General features: G+C 41.2%; 1 protein-coding gene across 1 annotated transcript; it reads left to right on the top strand.

Annotated features, from left to right (window-relative positions):
• The first annotated feature begins 3 nt into the window (after window positions 1-3).
• Window positions 4-15,504, top strand: LOC143292387 (winged helix repair factor 1-like). The gene is made up of 8 exons (XM_076602610.1): window positions 4-63; window positions 1,987-2,119; window positions 3,380-3,525; window positions 5,033-5,174; window positions 5,340-5,436; window positions 7,171-7,327; window positions 9,138-9,226; window positions 10,072-15,504. Exons 2-8 carry the CDS (start codon window positions 1,999-2,001, stop codon window positions 10,112-10,114), a joined length of 795 nt encoding a protein of 264 aa, XP_076458725.1. The 5' UTR covers window positions 4-63; window positions 1,987-1,998; the 3' UTR covers window positions 10,115-15,504.
• Window positions 15,505-17,571: the final 2,067 nt, after the last annotated feature.

Raw genomic sequence — 17,571 nt, 5'->3', positions numbered from 1 at the left:
ACCAATCAGCGTTGGGGTTGAGTCAAGATGGGAGCCGTGTCTTCTTGAAACAACTAAATAAAGGTAAAAAACAGGAAATTAAGCACTTAAAACTTTTTGGTTATGCCACACAATCTTTATCAGATGTTAGATAGAACGATGATGTGCAGTTTTCTTGTCATGAATCACATACAAGCACTTATGTTAAAACTGAACGAGTCTTTTAGTCACGCGTACAGAGTTGATTTTCATCTGTCTGCTTGCAATCAACTTGACGTCGCAGAAGCAGTTTGGTCGATTTCACCGTGTTATGACCACTTTCAAAGAAACCAAAACAATATGATAATATTCGGACACGTGTTATTACACTTATAGTCCGTTTCCCCATTGTCATTAAGTTATTTTCACGTGAATTAAGGTTTTATTTGATTGGAAAAAAAGTTCTGATAGATAACTATGAAACAGAAAGACATCAGCAGCACACACACACACACACACACACACACACACACACACACACACAGAGTAGTTAATGTAAATTATCAGATAAATGTTGTTGAGATCAGACAAATCCTTCATTACTAAATATTTACCATACTTGCTCTTTAACAGTGTCTACCATTCAGTTCTGATCTTCAAGTTCTGGTGATGAATTTGACCAAGGACAGTGAACCTTATGATAAATATTTTGTGGGAGGTGGAGATGGAAAAACAAAGTCACCACCTCCCAGCCCATACTCGCACATCACTTGTGTATGCTTCTTTAGGCAGCATCTCTCTCTCTCTCTCTCTCTCTCTCTCTCTCTCTCTCTCTCTCTCACACACTCACTCACACACTCTCACTCACTCACTCTCTCTCTCTCTCTCTCTCTCTCTCTCTCTCACACACACACACACACACACACACACACACACACACACACACACACACACACACACTCACACACACACACACACACACACACACATACACACACACATACACACACAGAGATTAAAGTCACACTCAAACATTCACACGCGTGCACACACTTGGTGAAATATACACCAAGTGTTCTTCATTTGGTTCTAATTGTCCACACTCCCCTGACGCCAGCTCCCAGCTCTCCATCTCTGTTTCTCTCTGACAATATGTCTCTCTTTATTTGAATAAATATTGTGTAATTAAAAAAAAAAAAAAGATTCTGCAGATAATGGTCAAAAAAGAGAAGAACAAAAAAAGAAAATGCTGATGGAAACTCATTTACAAGCAGACACTTTATTTGATATTTTCTTTGTTATGTATGTACTTTTTTCAGGGTTTTTTTTAATACAAATTTTGTCTTGTAAATCTGTTTTGAGTAGTAACTTGTTATAAGACCAAGTACAGAGGGAAGACTGAAAAGAAGCAACAAGAAAGACAGGGGAGGAGGAGAAAGAAAAGGGATAAGAAAAAAGCTTTGAGTTTATCTATCCAGCGTTATATATTTTTAAAATATTGTCTTCTCTCGCCGCAAAAATTATTCTGCCCATCCATCTTGCTTTCTGTCTGATGAGCTCTGTTTGTCTCTGTGTTTACTCCACCAATAAACCTCTTTCTGTATTTTCAATTTGTTTTCCACTAAGTCTGCCATGAACAAATACTTCACATCTATTAACACTAAATCTGGTCAGATGTTAAGAGTTCATTAAAGTGGTTACTATCAAGATAAGCTGAAGAACTACAAACTTTTGAGTGTAATAAAAAAAAAAAAAGAAGAAAAAAAGAGAAGAAAACACTCTTCTTTAATATGTAATGGTTGATGGTCCTACTGATAATCATGGGAATCAGTTCTTGTCAGTTTTGTTAAAGATGACACTTCATTCTGAAGTCAAATATTGCAGACTTGTGTCAGACTGAAAATTTAACCACAGAGAGGACACTATAGGCTTAAGTGAAACTGAACAGTATTCAAACTAAAAGACGTGACTGCATGATTGGTGAGAAAACAACCAGTAGTGAATGGGAATGTGACTGCCTCATTGCAGAGAAAGTCAGCCATGAGTCGTAAAAGATCGCAGGTGCCGGAGCTGTTCAGAGCCAAACGCAGATGTACGACTAGTGTATCCCCCGGCCAGGCAAACGGAGATTCTTCCTCACAAGAAACCAATGGTATCGCAGGTCAGTAAAGGCACAATTTGTGACCGAGCATGTGTGGCAAATGCTTACAAGTTCACTTGCATGCATCCATGCACACACAGAGTGAAACACACACACACACACACACAGTGAAACACACACACACACACACACACACACACACACACACACAGTGAAACACACACAGAGTGAAACATACACACACACACACACACACATACATGTATAGACACATTCAAACATAGGCATGCTCATGCATACATGGACATATATATATATATATATATATATATGTGTGTGTGTGTGTGTACTGTTTGTATTTCTACAGCTTGGTCATGTAGAAGTTCTCTGACATATTATTTATTTCTATGGATAAGTGTAAGTGTTCACAAGTGTCAGGAGAGTTCTGTGCATGTGTGTGTGTGTGTATGTGTGTGTGTGAGGGGGAGGTGGGGGTGCAGGGAGGAGGTGGGGTAGAGGATGAGGTATGTGAGTGTATGCATGCCTACACTGTGGGAGCAACAGGATATTGGAACTTATGTATTATATATATATCTTTGTATATATGTGAGTGGAGTTGGGGGTGGGAGATATGGGCGCGTGTGTGTGTGCTTGTACAAGTAAGCGTTCATCTGTGTGTGTGTGTGTGTGTGTGTGTGTGCGCGCGTGTTTGTGTGTGTGTGTGTGTGCCGTGGAAGCTGCGATACATAGACTAGAAATGAGTGTGTGGAGGAGGGGGGTAGAGGAGGTGCAGGGTAATTGTGTGTGTGTGTGTGTGTGTGTGTGTGTGTGTGTGTGTTGGAGCTCATGTACGTTTATATGTATTTGACTGCTTTCATATCTGTGAAACTGCGTGTTTGGTGCATATCTGTTATGCATGTGTCGGTGTATGTGTGAACGTGTGTCTTCATGTTTTACATTTATTTGCTTATTTATCATCATTGTTGTCTTATTTATTTATTTATTTTTATAATTATTATTTTATTATTATTTTCATTACTACTACCTTTTTTTAATCATAATTATTATTTATTTATCTATTTATTTATTATTTATTTATGTAAGCTTATATATATATATATATATATTTTTTTTTTTTCTCAAGGCCTGACTAAGCGCGTTGGGTTACGCTGCTGGTAAGGCATCTGCTTGGCAGATGTGGTGTAGCGTATATGGATTTGTCCGAACGCAGTGACGCCTCCTTGAGCTACTGAAACTGAAACTGATCTATGGATAGTGAAACCTGAAATTAGCGTTCATTTCACTGGGCATAATTTGCAGATAGTGCCAGTGATACCAGAACAGCACTGTTTTTCCTGCGGGGCCTGTTTCCTGTGGAGAAGTTTGAGCACCGCCTGCCCCCTATCCTGCTGAAGCACCAGCTGTACAGTGTGGTGAAGAATCGCACTTTGGTGGACAGGCAGCTGGTCAGTGGGTCTCTTGGTGTGCATTGCTTACTTTCTGTGAGGATGTTTGTTGGAGTGTTGGGATGAAAGCTTGTGTCAGTGCCCCTTACTTGGCTCTGTGTATGAGAGTGATAGGCTGTGCATTTTGTTGTCGATCCTGTGAACCATGTGTATGGTGTATTTACACTTGTAATTCCCTCCCGGTCAGGAAAGCCATCAGCCAGATCACTTCAGGAAAAATTCACGGGATGGACGGCATCCCTGTGGATATTTTTAAAGCAGCAGGACCATTGGCCATTGAAACCTTCCACAGTATCCTCAACAGCATGTAGGAGGAAGAGGACATGCCTCAGGTGTTCAAGGATGCAGCATATCGGACTGTGGCAACTGCCATGGCATTTTCTTCCTGTCTGTCTTGATATTGGTGGGTAATATCCCCAACCGCCTGATCTCTGTCATATCAGAGGAAAACTAGCTAGAGGCTCTGTGTGGCTTCTCTCCATGTTGCAGCCTGTTTGACATAATTTTTGCAGTTCGTCAGGTGCATGAAAAATGCAGAAAACAGAACTTAGACCTGTATGCAGTCTTCAGTGACCAAACCAAGGCATTTGATACCATCAGCAGAGATATGATTTGGACAATACTCAAGAAAGCTGCCCAAGAAAATTTGTGAACTTGATCCACCTGTGCCGTGACGGGGCTGGTATTCTCTGGCAGAGAGGTGCCTGATACATTCCAAATCACCAGTGACATGAAGCAGCGATGGGTTTTGGCTCCAGTTCTCTTCAACCTCTTCTCCACCTGTGTCCACATCTATGCTGAGAGACATCAATGATGGCCTGTACTTGAATTTCAAAACAGATGGGTCCCTCTTCCACCTCCTGAGTGCCAGAACAAAGACAGTGGTGAAGATTATCCTCAAGGCTCTTTTTGCTGATGACTGTGCCCTGATAGCAAGTAAGGAGTCCGACCTCCAGATCATCATTGACAGATTCGCTGAAGCAGCCTGATTCTTTGGTATCACCATCAGTCTTGGTACAGGTATTCTAATAAGTAATGCATCTCCTGCAAGTGTGTGTGTGTGTGTATGTGTGTGTATGTATGTGTGTGTGAGTGTTAAAAACATTTTTTAATTACACATACTTAACCGTGACCCAACTAGTGCAGACTCCGGCAGGGGTCTGACATTCCTCATTCCTGTCCTGTGCAAACTACTATCCGCCTGTGCGGAGAAAACGAAAGTACTACGGCCGATAACCTCCCGGAAGTAGGTAACCTCCCCTTTGTCCCCCTGGTTAGCGCCCTCTTTTTCCAGCAGCCATCATGACTCCAGTTTCTGTGCTCTCCATACGGCTAAGTTTTTTTTCGTATTTTCTGTCTGTTTTAAACGTAATTTTAGATAGAAAATTTCCTTTTATATGCTAGTGAACATTGCAGAGCATTCTGTGCCCCCTGTAGTGGAGGGAGAAAAGCATTTCACTACTGTTCTTAATCATTTTGACAAGAGAATGCTGTGTTCATGTTGCAGAATGAACTGCGAGCGAATGGAGAAATCAAGTTGTTCAAGCTGGGGCCTGATACCTCCTCCCTCAGTATTGTGTTTTCTGACGACTACCGCAACCATGTCCTTAAAGTCCTGGCAGACCTCAGCGTGGACTGCCTCATTGTCGGTTCGTAATCCTCTTATGGAGGGAGAGAAATGGGTGTAGAGGAGGGGTGGATCGGTTAAGAAGATGGAACAGGATTGAATCATACAATAATGTAACTAAAGCATGGGTCCAGTTTAGATGTTAGGATAATGTCCTAAGCTGATTCAGTGTTGGTTTCTGTTTCAGACAAAGTGCTCAAACGCATCCTTGACCAGAGTACAGATGTCAGTTTGGACAAAGACACGCTGGTCCAGATCTACTGCTTTTCTGACTCAGAAATCACGTAAGTTTTATAAGATTGTAACAATCAGGATGCCAGGTTTTCAGTAGCCCATGTCTCCTGCTTGTAGCGTTTTACGGATCCAACTGCGTGCATGACCAGAGATGAAAGTTGAAATTTGGAAAAGTAAAGGAGACAGACTCATGAGTGGCTTTGATCACATAGAAAACCCTAGATAAACTTTGTGCAGATCTTGATTCTGTTTTGACATGTGGTTTCAGACACATAATTTGAATGATTTGGAGGGGATCTTTACTCCACAATTTTGCAGCCTAACTGGACAGTTGCACCTAGCAATCAGGGATATCAGTTCACTTTCTTTTCCAGCAGCTCAGTAACTAGTTTTTGCTATCAGCAAGGATTTAGTTAATGATGCCCATTGTATGTTTAGTCTGAACAGGCATTACTTCGTACTCCCAGCTGACTCAGTGTCAGTGCAGGGTCACTTCCAGAGAGTGGCTTCAAAGTAACATGGATATCTCACTGTGAACTGTGGACACCATGATTCTCACAGAATGAGTCTTGGTGTGATGATGTGTGGGTTGAATGGTGACAGTAACAGGAGAGTGATGCCACACAGAGAGAGAAGTGAAAACTTTTGTGATAATTCTGTTGTGTTGCATTGTCTGTCTTTTTGTCACAACAGATTGCTCTGTGTGAAATTTGTGTTTGTATTTCTTTTTATCACGACAGATTTCTCTGTGTGAAATTTGGGCTGCTCTCCCCAGGGAGAGCGCATCACTACACTACAGCGCCACCCATTTTCTTGGTATTTTTTCCTGCGTACAGTTTTATTTGTTTTTCCTATCCAAGTGGATTTTTCGACAGAATTTTGCCATGAACAACCCTTTTGTTGTCATGGGTTCTTTTATGAGCGCTAAGTGCATGCTGCACACGGGACCTCGGTTTATCGTCTCATGCAAATGACTAGCGCCCAGACTACCACTCAAGGTCTAGTGGAGGGGAGAAAATATCAGCGGCTGAGCTGTGATTCAAACCAGCGCGCTGAGATTCTCTCGCTTCTTAGGCGGACGCATTACCTCTGGGCCATCACTCCATGTTATTTCACATGAAATCCGGGCTGCTGTCCCCAGTGAGAGCATGTCGACACAATGCAGTGCTACGTTTTATTTTCTGTATGCAAGTGTTGTATTTTGTTTTACTATCGAAGTTGATTTTTTTTTTTTTTTTTTTTTTTTTTTGCCAACAAGCGTTTGTTTTCCTATCATAGTGGATTTTTCTACAAGATTTTGCCACAGACAACACTTTAGTTACCATGGGTTCTTTTACACGTGTTAAGTGCATGTTGTACATGGGACCTTAATTTATTGTCTCATCCAAATGACTAGCATCTAGACCACCCCTATAGGTCTTGTGGAGGGGGAGTAAAAATCCCAGTCCCTATATGGGACTCAAACACATGGACACTTGCTTCATAATTGATTTTATATGTCTTTTTTTGTTGTTTTTTTTTCAGCAGATGTGAAGCCCTTTCTGACAAGTGTGTTGGGTTGTGCTACTGTCAGGCGTCTGCCTAGCAGATGTTGTGTAGCGTATATGGATGTCCAAATGCAGTGTCGTCTTGAGATAATGGAACTGGTGTAGCACATATGGATCAGACAGCACGCTTTGACACCTCTTTAACTGAAAACTTGCTTCCTACTCCTAGTCGAGTGCATTACCACTGGGCCAGGGTGGCACTCGATTGAAGGAGTGTTGTGTTGTTGGTGCGTACAGACAGCTGGTGAAGGCGTCCATACTGACAGTGAGGGACGTGGGCAGCTGGTGGCTGTCCATCCCCAACGCCGGTGTCTTTATGAAAAGCTTCACCCGCGGCCGCAAAGCCCTCCTTACCATGATCAGGAAATCCAAATACAAGGAAATTCTCAGAGGGGTAGGTGGTGCTGTGTTAGGGGTGTATGAGCTGTGTTCAGCGGGTAGGTGCTGTATTCAGGGGGTAGTTGCTGTGTTGGGGATTAGATGCTGTGTTCACAGGGTAGGTGCTGTGTTGAGGGGTAGGTGCTGTATTTGAGGGGTATATATATGTGTATGTGTGTATATATATGTATATATATATCTTTTATGATGTCAGTCTTACATATGCATATTTTAGCCATTGTCATGTTAAACTTTGTAGACTCTGTACATATTTTACGACACTTAGTCTTAAATTTCATTATTTTTTATTGTGAAGCGCGGTGAGCCCCATCTGAGATGGGGGTACTGCGCTATATAAGCCTACATTTTATTATTATTATTATTATAGGTGATGAGGTGATGTATTTGAGGGGTTGGTGCTGTGTTGAGGGGTTGGTGCTGTGTTGTGCGGAGATGCTGTGTTTGGAGGGTAGGTGCTGTGTTTGGGGGGAGATGCTGTTTTCAGGGGCAGGTGCTGTGTTTAGGGGTAGGTGCTGTGTTTGGAGGGTAGGTGCTGTGTTTGGGGGGAGATGCTGTATTCAGGGGCAGGTGCTGTGTTCAGGGGGATAGGTGCTGTGTTTAGGGGGATAGGTGCTGTGTTTGGAGGGTAGGTGCTGTGTTTGGGGGGAGATGCTGTGTTTGGGGGGAGATGCTGTTTTCAGGGGTAGGTGCTGTGTTTAGGGGTAGGTGCTGTGTTTGGAGGTAGGTGCTGTGTTTAGGGGTAGGTGCTGTGTTTGGAGGGTAGGTGCTGTGTTTAGGGGTAGGTGCTGTGTTTGGAGGGTAGGTGCTGTGTTTAGGGGTAGGTGCTGTGTTTAGGGGTAGGTGCTGTGTTTGGAGGGTAGGTGCTGTGTTTAGGGGGATAGGTGCTGTGTTTGGAGGGTAGGTGCTGTGTTTGGAGGGTAGGTGCTGTGTTTAGGGGTAGGTGCTGTGTTTGGAGGGTAGGTGCTGTGTTTAGGGGGATAGGTGCTGTGTTTGGGGGGAGATGCTGTATTCAGGGGCAGGTGCTGTGTTCAGGGGGATAGGTGCTGTGTTTAGGGGGATAGGTGCTGTGTTTGGAGGGTAGGTGCTGTGTTTGGAGGGTAGGTGCTGTGTTTGGGGGGAGATGCTGTATTCAGGGGCAGGTGCTGTGTTAGGGGGATAGGTGCTGTGTTTAGGGGTAGGTGCTGTGTTTAGGGGCAGGTGCTGTGTTTGGAGGGTAGGTGCTGTGTTTGGGGGTAGGTGCTGTGTTTAGGGGCAGGTGCTGTGTTTAGGGGTAGGTGCTGTGTTTGGGGGTAGGTGCTGTGTTTAGGGGATAGGTGCTATGTTCAGGGGCAGGTGCTGTTTTGGGGGGTAGGTTTGTTCAGGGGAGGTGGGGGGTGGGGGTGCTGTGTTTGGGGGGTAGGTGCTGTGTTCACAATGGCTAGATGCTGTTTTTAGGGGGACATGAGGGTAGGAGATGGGTGGTGGGACTATGTGACTTAGTGGTGGGACGGATGAAAGGGAACTGCAGTTCACTAATATTGGTGATTGTTGTTTGTCATAGTGGGGAAAAAAATCTGTAAATTTAAAACCAACTTACATGTTTGCCCTGTTTGCATAAATGAACACGCACTCACAGGCACATGCTCACTGTCTCTCTCAGTGATGTAAACATGCATGCACACACATGCACACACCTCACAGCAAAATCCATGTCATATTTGATGATGAAGAACAAATTTAGTTCAGGCCATTTGGTCCAAATTTCATCATCAAGACATGGTAAAAATGAAATCCATACAGACGATTAAAGCTATTTTTTCTTTCAGGATTTGGAGCAAAGACAGTGGCCAAAGGTGGCTCGATTAGGAATCTCTTATCACATACATGACATCATGGGAGCAGATCTTGTGGACTGGTGAGTTGTCTGTGCTTGTATTAATAATCTTACCACTTTCAGGAATAGTCCAAGGTTTGGTGACACTGGGTTTAATGTTGACACATACCTTGGATGCTACAGCTGATAGAGATAATCATCCTTGAATAGAGGGAAAGGGGACCCTTTCACACTGACATCACCAGAATGACAACCTATCAAGACAGGCAGTGAGAATGCCATTTATGGGGGTAGGGAAAGGAAGGGATGATTTGGGATTTGAACTCACAACCCGAACGCAAGCTCAGCACTCAACCACCTGAGCTATGGTGCAGGCATCCATGGTGGTCAGTCCCTGTACTTGAAGCCAAGCTGACTGTCGGCTGTGGGGCTGCAGCTGGGTTGATTGCTTGCTTTGTATGTCTTGCAGTCAGACTGAGCTCCGTTTTTAAAATGTACACTTGATTCCATGGTACAAAATACAATAGCGTGAAACATCCTAATTGCTATGTCATGGCTGGGCAAGGTAATATCAGCATACTAACATTATGACTACAGATAAAGACTTGATCCAGCATTCAACAGCAGCAGTTAGGTCTGTGTAATGAGGGGTTTTTTTTGTTTGTTTTTTTTCATTCAGCTTTTCGATGCATAGCTGGAAAAGTGATTGACAGAGTATGTTTTTCTTGCACGTATTTTCTTAGAACTTATGCAAAGAATGTTACAGGGATTTTCTGAATTGTATTATAATACTTTGTAATAATTCTGTGTTTGATGAATGCTCAATTCCAAGCCATGTGCAGTATGATTTTAGGGGTGGAAAGATTTAGTTTTTTGTGCTAAAAAAAGACTTGTACTTGATTTATCAACTTTTGTTCTAATTTCAGCATTGACACAAACTCAGGGGAATTGCTGCGGCTGCGAGAATGAATCTCATGGACAGGCAGATTGTGTGTGTGACTACTGCCATTTCCTTGCGGTCAGCTTCTGGAAGATGTGTGACTGGCTGTGTGGTCCCTTACAGGGTAGTGTCCCATGTGGTCAAATTCTTGACTGGTCCAGAACAGCTTGAGAGTATCTGTAGGACTGAGTCAGAGTGTGACCTGTGTCCCTGTGTCGTGTGATTGCCGTTTTAGTGAGACGTGATGTGTGGCGCTGTTCTAGTCTGTGTGGCCTTAACATCTTTACCTCTGTCTTTGTTACCCCCACTCTGCTGGCTGGCTTCCTATGTTTATGTGTAAGGTGTGGGTGTGCGTGCATGCATATATCCATGCGTGCATTCTCATGTATGAATGTGAGAGTTTGCACAAATGTCTGAACATGTGCACGCATGTCTTGTGTGTGTATGTATGTTTGCACGCGTGTGTGTGTGTATGATATATGAGTGGGCGCACACCTATCAGTGCATCTCGCATATTTGCTGTGGAAGTGACGCAGTGTGTTCTGGAAATGCAACCACTGTCAACTAAGAAGTTTTTATTTAAGACAGTGTCTGCTTGCCTGAAATAAAGTGTGTATCACTGAGAGGGGGGAAATGATTATGTATCCCGAACAGTCAAATTAGAAAGAGAAGGACAGTGACCAAAAACAATCTTGAGGAGAGTGTGTCAACAGTGTGAATGAAAGAGGAAAAAAAAAGGTTAATGATAAGAAAGTGCTTGATACATATGTTGGTGAATGTATGCAACAGTTGACATATGAAACAAAGCATGAGTGAAAGAGTGACAAAAAGAGAATCAGGCTTCCAATAAAGATATTATGGAATTTCACAGTTCTCAGAATGCCAGCAGGTTTGTATATATTTTTTTTGTTTTTTTATTTGTTTTGTATTATTTTTTCTCCGAGATAGCTAAAGGTGTATGTAAGAAAAGTGACTTGAGCACACAGTAAAAGAGAAAAAAAGAGACTTGCCATGTGACCTTGTATCTTTAAAAAAAAATTTTTTATTTCACAACAGTGCTACAGCTGTGCTCATTGGTTGGATATTAACAAGTAAAAGAGAGGAAAAGTGAAGAAAACAAAATAGTTTTAAAACACTGAAACCAGCAACAATTAATGTCTTTTTTAAGTAAATGTGTATTGGTGCCTTTGTGTGCACATGAACATGGGTGTGTCTTTTTGAACTGATAGATAAGTTTGCATGGTAATAATAATGATGATGTTGATAAAAGGAAATGAGCAATGATTAAATGATAGAAGTACACAATTTTGTTTTTTGTTTTTTTTGTGCTTGATATTCGTGAAATTATTATTCAGAAATTATTTTCATCACAAAGAGTATTTACTCTATCTCGTGACAGTGTTTCACCTGATAATAGTCATTGCAAAATACGTGACCTGGGTATGTAGGGGAAGTTCAGGTAAACTGAGCCCTTTAAGGATTTAATTATTTTTCTCAGCCTTATATAACACTATTACGATGATAATTATTGTAATCCTTTCACCTGAACCATATATAAGGCAACACAAAATGCCTGTCTTTCATCAAAAGGTTTTATTTAAGAAACAAAAAATATCTGAAAATTCCCAGTTTAGACGACCAGGTCAGACAGATTTAACCTTGAAGTAGTAAGTATTGGGTCACTTGCTCAAATTTGCTGTATATGTCTGACAGTTCAACCTAACCAAAAGTTCTGCCTGTTGCCACACCTTTCACTGACCATAATGATTTGTGTGTGTGTGTGTGTGTGTGTGAAGAAATGATATCAAAACTTAATCAACAGATTAACTCAATTACTTTGAATCATTCTAAAATAAACTCTGAAAAGTCACATTGGCAAAAGCTTAGAGGTACAGAACATAACGTTTCAGTCATTTTCTTTTTTTGCAGTCATTTCCAAAGCCAACTTGGCCCACATTAGAATCATGTTCCAAATCATAACCGTCTCTCATTATTGGCTATTGATAAAACTGCAATAAAGTACAGGAAAAGGACAGGCTTCCATCTCATCTGGAACACGTTTCTTAATTGCAAGAGAAAGAACAGTTCAATAACAGGCAAATCTAAGCAAAATAACAAGTGTACTAAAGACAATCCAACAAGGGCATGAATCTTGTGATTGCAGCTGCCTGAAACATTGTTATTCAGTCTTGACAGTTTGCAGATGTTCGTCCCATCTGAGGCAACAGCTGTGCAGGCAACATGAGCCCATCTTTTGCAGTTTTCATTCTGGCACTGTATCATGTCTTCTGCGCCAGACCTGCAACACAAAGAACAGGGCTAGTCTCCAGCATCTGGAGAGCTACCTTTCATGTGGTTTGTACCTTTTTTTTTGGATTTGGAAGCTTTTGGGACAGTGGGGACTTTTTCTTGCAGTCATTAAAAGACTTGGCTGCTTTGAAGAGCTGTGCAACCAGGCTGTTTTTATAAGGGCTTGACGTTAATACTTCTGGATGCAACCAATAAAGAGAGTCGCTTCATCAAACTGGGCCATTTTGGGGTGTCAGAGATGCAATGTCTTCTGGTGAAACATGTTTTATCAAGGGCTGTTCAGTTGGCAGCTGAGGTGAGGAATGTAGATCACTAGTTGACAGACGTTTTCTGATTGGCATCAAGTAGTCGCTTGCTTGCTGGTGCTTGTGGGTTGAAGACTGCTGGCTGGCTGGCTGGGGATCTCTGACTGGCTGGTGGTCACCCTCTGATTGCTGGCTAATTGGGGGTTGCTGACTGGCTCAGGATTGCACTCTGAGAGAGGTGTGCATTTATTTTTCCATTTTTTAAATTTGCATTATATATTGCCAATAATTTGCTTTACCATTTGTTCATGACTTTCTTTCACCAGGGTTGGTTTGCTGTATTATCCATATTTTTTTGCCAATGAATCAGCAATTTAAATTGTGCCCACAATGGAGTAAAGGAGTTTGAAGACATACCCCCAAGTCAATCAGCACTGCTGTTGCTGTCCATGCATACTGTTCATTTGGTCCTGTTGATTATGGTTTGTCGCAGTCTGCAGTCTTCCAACACTGTGGCTCTCAAAACTGTTGGTGCATTTGAGTTCTCTTTTCCTGTAGTATGAGCATGTACGTATTTGTGTATGAGCATGTTGGTGAGTGCCTGCTGATGCGTGTTAGCCTTTGTGTACTTGTTTTGTGTGTGCATGTGGGTGTTCATGCGTGTGTGTGTGTGTATGTGTGTGTGTACTTGTGGTAAACAGTGCATGTGTACCTGGTGACTGACAGTGTACATACTGAGTGTGAAAACCCCAGGAAATGATAAATGCATAACTAAAGTAATTTGCAGCCAGTAAATGAATAATTTTGAGCATGTTTTATTCTGTTTATTTAACTGTTTCATACAATGAATCAGGAAATCTCTGTCCATAGAGATCGATGTCAGTTGTCATTTAGTTAGTAGTTTTCTTGTTTTCATAGTTGAAAACTTACGAGGATAAAAACATTCCTCATTTGTATTTTTGTGTTGTGTACTTACAATGAAGACTATGTTTTATGTAGTGCAACACTAAATGATGAAAGGTGTTGCTTTGTTTCTGAACAGAGTACATATTTCATATAAATGGTTTGTTATAATGCATAGGAATTTATTTTGCTTGCACATTTATTGAGTTTGATGCCTTTTTGCTTTGTCATGCTGGATAAACAAATAAGAATAAACACAGGATGGAAGCAGAAATATACACTGATCAAATGACTTGAATGTTAGAACCTTCTTCACACCCCCATACCCTCCCACACTCTCACAACACCAACAAAAAGAAAGAAAGAGTTGTATCTGAAAAACATTGTTTGCTACAGGCAGATGGTTGTGCTGCAGAACATTTGTCAAATGTTGAGAAAACAATGGAAGACCACTATTTTCAAAAGCAGTATTATCATTTTCAGTTTCAGTTGTGAAAAAGTAGAATGTTTATTACAAATGTGTTGTGGGAATACTGATTAAATGTTTTATTGCTATCATGGCACCAACACTGGTGGTTCCACATGAAGTTTCAAACTGCATCATGGTGTACAAACGCCTAAAGCATTACAAAAAAACAAATCCCAACCAATGTTTATGCAATGTTGTGTGTTGAAGAAATCACTGGTGAATAGAAAACATTGCCAGAATTTGAATGTGCATAAATGATAGACTACAAGGAATCATAGATACTTAATTTCAATGATCTCTGCTTTATGCAACACTTTATTCCAGTGAAGAAGCATCATAAGAATAGAATACGTCCTTACTACCAAGTGTACTATATCACTAAGAATATTGTACATAAGAAAGTACAAACATAAAATCAGAATCATTTACAGACATGTGCAGCAAGAATTTTGTTTCAAAAGCAGTTAAACTGGTTAACTTGTGTCAGATGCATTAATTTTACTGAAAGTTCAAGCAAAGTTAAGTTCATCTACACTTTTATCATATAAAATTTATAAATGTATCTTCTGACAACACTGTTTTCTCTCTGTAAAGCTTGGAGGCTGATTTCTGAGCATGTTGAACTGAAAGATTGTTACAGTGATAAATAATTTTGTTGTGAATGGATTGTAAATCCAGAGTTGGAAAAAAGAAGAGGTGTTGCCAGTGCCATTTGTGTTAAATAATTGGTGCGATGGACAATTCCCATGAACTTTGATGTGACTTGATATTAATCATGATTTACTGGCTCTATACGAAGTACTGATTTGTTTATGCTGTGCCATCTGCTCAGCCCTTGTAGCAGAGCCTTAAACAGTTTGTAAAATGTGACCAACTTTGTCTGTGATGTTGTGTCAGATTCACGTGGGGTGGGGGTGGGGGTGTGGGGGGTGGGGGATCATTAACAAAATGTGTATCTGACATCATACCTCATATGTCTGGAACATTGGCTGACCAGTCTGGAATTATTTGGCATTCATGTGTCCTCATGTGGCATTGGCTTTAATTTGTTCGCAGGTCCATCAGGAGTTTCAGAAAAAAAATGTTTTGTGGAACAGACAAACATTTGAAATGAACGGACAGTGTACCTGGGTTGTCAGACTGACCTATCATTATTATTAGTGTTTGTCTCGTCCTTTCTGTATCCAGAGAACATGCATTTCTTTATTCTTTTTTTAAAATTTTTTTTTTATAAGAAATAGGAAGACAGGCATTTATTTCTCAAATAAAGAAATAATTTGTATTGATAGAATATTTTAAGGAATGAATGTGGGCAAGTCATTTTTGTTATGTGGATTTAAATTGATAATTCTTTCTCAGCAGGAATGACAATATGGATTTTTGTATTTCAAAGAAATACTGTTTTGGATGTGACTGTTTGGTTTGCTGTGAAACTAAATGAAGGGTTGACGCGACATTGTTCAAGAATGTATAGAAATAAAATTTGTTGAGAAGTGAATGGGCATCCTGTTTTCTTGGATGAAAGTTTGGAAAAATGAAGGAAAGCATAATACATGCTGACACTAAATAAAGGCTATGTTCATGGTTGGTGGTACACGTGAGGAATTTGCAAGAATTGGCATTGATTTACAATAATCATGTTTTGTGATTGTTATGGATTGTAGATTTCATGCACAGTCAGCAGCAAAGGGAGGGGGTGGGGGTTGGGGTTGAAGAAGTTATTCACAGCAAGTGTTTGTGAGTTTGTGTGACCATGGACATCAGGAATTTTTATTGTTTTGTAAGTCTGCATTGATCAGATGCACATTATTATTATTATTTTTTTTAGTGTTGAAGTGGTTAGCATTATAGATTGACTACTGGGAGGATGCAGGTTCAATCTTCATCAGAGTCAAATATGATTGTTGGATTTTTTTTCAGCCCACGGCAAGCCTCTACCCAGAATTAGTATGATATGGTCTCAAATTGGGAGACTTTGGACCACGGTGTGTGTCATCCATTTCATGGATTATCTTTGGGAATATTGTTGAATAAATTTCCTGACCAACAATGCAAAATCTTTGTATCTCTCAGGCCTGGTTGTCACATAGATATAACATGAAAGGAAACCAGCTGGGCCATAAACATGAATTTGATAAACTCAGAGGCAGTGCAAGGTCTCCTCTGGTTTGTGGTCTGTCTTATAGCAACAAAACATTGATAGCACCCTACAGACTTCTGGGACTGGTGCTGAGACATTAACAGAATGAGACAGTTAGGCATGGGAGATGTTAGCCTGAAAATATTGACATTTTGAGATGCCTTTGTTGAAAAGGCAGGTTTATGGCTGCCTACATGGTGGGGTGAAAATGGTCATGCATGTAAAAGCCCACTCGTGTACATACGAGTGAACGTGGGTAGTTGCAACCCATGAACGAAAAAGAAGAGAAGAAGAAGAAAAGGCAGGTGAAAAAACAGTAGTGTCTGTGCAACTTCCTCCCTCCCCCTCTCATCAGAAGTAATAAACTCTATTCCAGCCATATATTGCCTGAATACTCCTAAGTGTTCTTTAAGCTACACAAACACTGTCCCATTCTAACTGTATATGTTGGCTCTCTTTTCATTAAGGATTGGGGTTGTATTATCTGAGTTTCTTCTCATGGGATTGCTGTGGCAGTAAGGTGTGGATGAGACAATAAACCGAGGTCCCATGTGCAGCATGCACTTAGCACAAGTAAAGGAACCCACGGCAACAGAAGGGTTGTTCCTGGCAAAATTCTGTAGAAAAATCCACTTCGATAGGAAAAACAAATAAAGCTTCACGCAGGAAAAATACTAAAAAATGGGTGGCGGTGTAGTGTAGCGACACACTCTCCCTGGGGAGAGCAGCCCGAATTTCACACAGAGAAATCTGTTGTGACAAAAAGAGAAATACACTGCAAGACTGGCTCAACCGGAAATAAAAGCTTCAATTGGTGCACCTTTTCTTGTTTTCAGTTTTGTTGTGCGTTGTCATGTGAGTGCACTGAACGATCTCTGATGAGCAGGAGCCAATCTCAAACCCATATCACTGGGGTAGCATTATATTGAGCCTGTCAAAGGCTGTTTTTTTTAGCTGCACTCGCAGCAAGTCTGTCTGCTAGCTCATAAACACCTGCCTGTCCAGGGCAGTGAATCCTGTGTCTGGGAAGATCTGGAATCATAAGAAATATAAAAGAGTACCTCAAGAACCAGCAACAAGGCCATCATGATGGAGAGAAAGAACAGATGGAAATCTATGTAACTTGAAGAGCAACAGCCAATGCAATCATGTGATTATTGGCATAATCTCTAAACCAAAATATGCACGGACTTCTTGTAACCGTTCAGCATTCATAAAATCGTTGAAGGTATTGTGGCCCCGATGACATCAGCCCGAGACTGCTACGTGAGCTTGCCGAAGAACTGGCTCCTGCCTTCACACTCCTGTACCAGTGCTCCCTCAACACCGGAGTAGTTCCGAGAGACTGGAGGATGGCCAACGTCACCCCAGTCTTCAAGAAAGGCGAGCGCTACCGCCCAGAAAACTACCACCCTATTT

Source organism: Babylonia areolata, chromosome 18 (assembly GCF_041734735.1).
Source record: "Babylonia areolata isolate BAREFJ2019XMU chromosome 18, ASM4173473v1, whole genome shotgun sequence".
In the NCBI taxonomy this organism is placed as follows: domain Eukaryota; kingdom Metazoa; phylum Mollusca; class Gastropoda; order Neogastropoda; family Buccinidae; genus Babylonia; species Babylonia areolata.
Note: the sequence above shows the minus strand (reverse complement) of the source record. Positions and strands in the feature narration are given on the sequence as shown.

Bases quoted from the DNA above. Each gene is read 5' to 3' on its own strand.
- LOC143292387 (XM_076602610.1), top strand. From the start codon at position 1,999: ATGAGTCGTAAAAGATCGCAGGTGCCGGAGCTGTTCAGAGCCAAACGC. The intron at 5,175-5,339 runs GTTCGTAATCCT...TTTCTGTTTCAG, and splicing joins CGTGGACTGCCTCATTGTCG to ACAAAGTGCTCAAACGCATC. The intron at 5,437-7,170 runs GTAAGTTTTATA...TGGTGCGTACAG, and splicing joins TTTTCTGACTCAGAAATCAC to ACAGCTGGTGAAGGCGTCCA.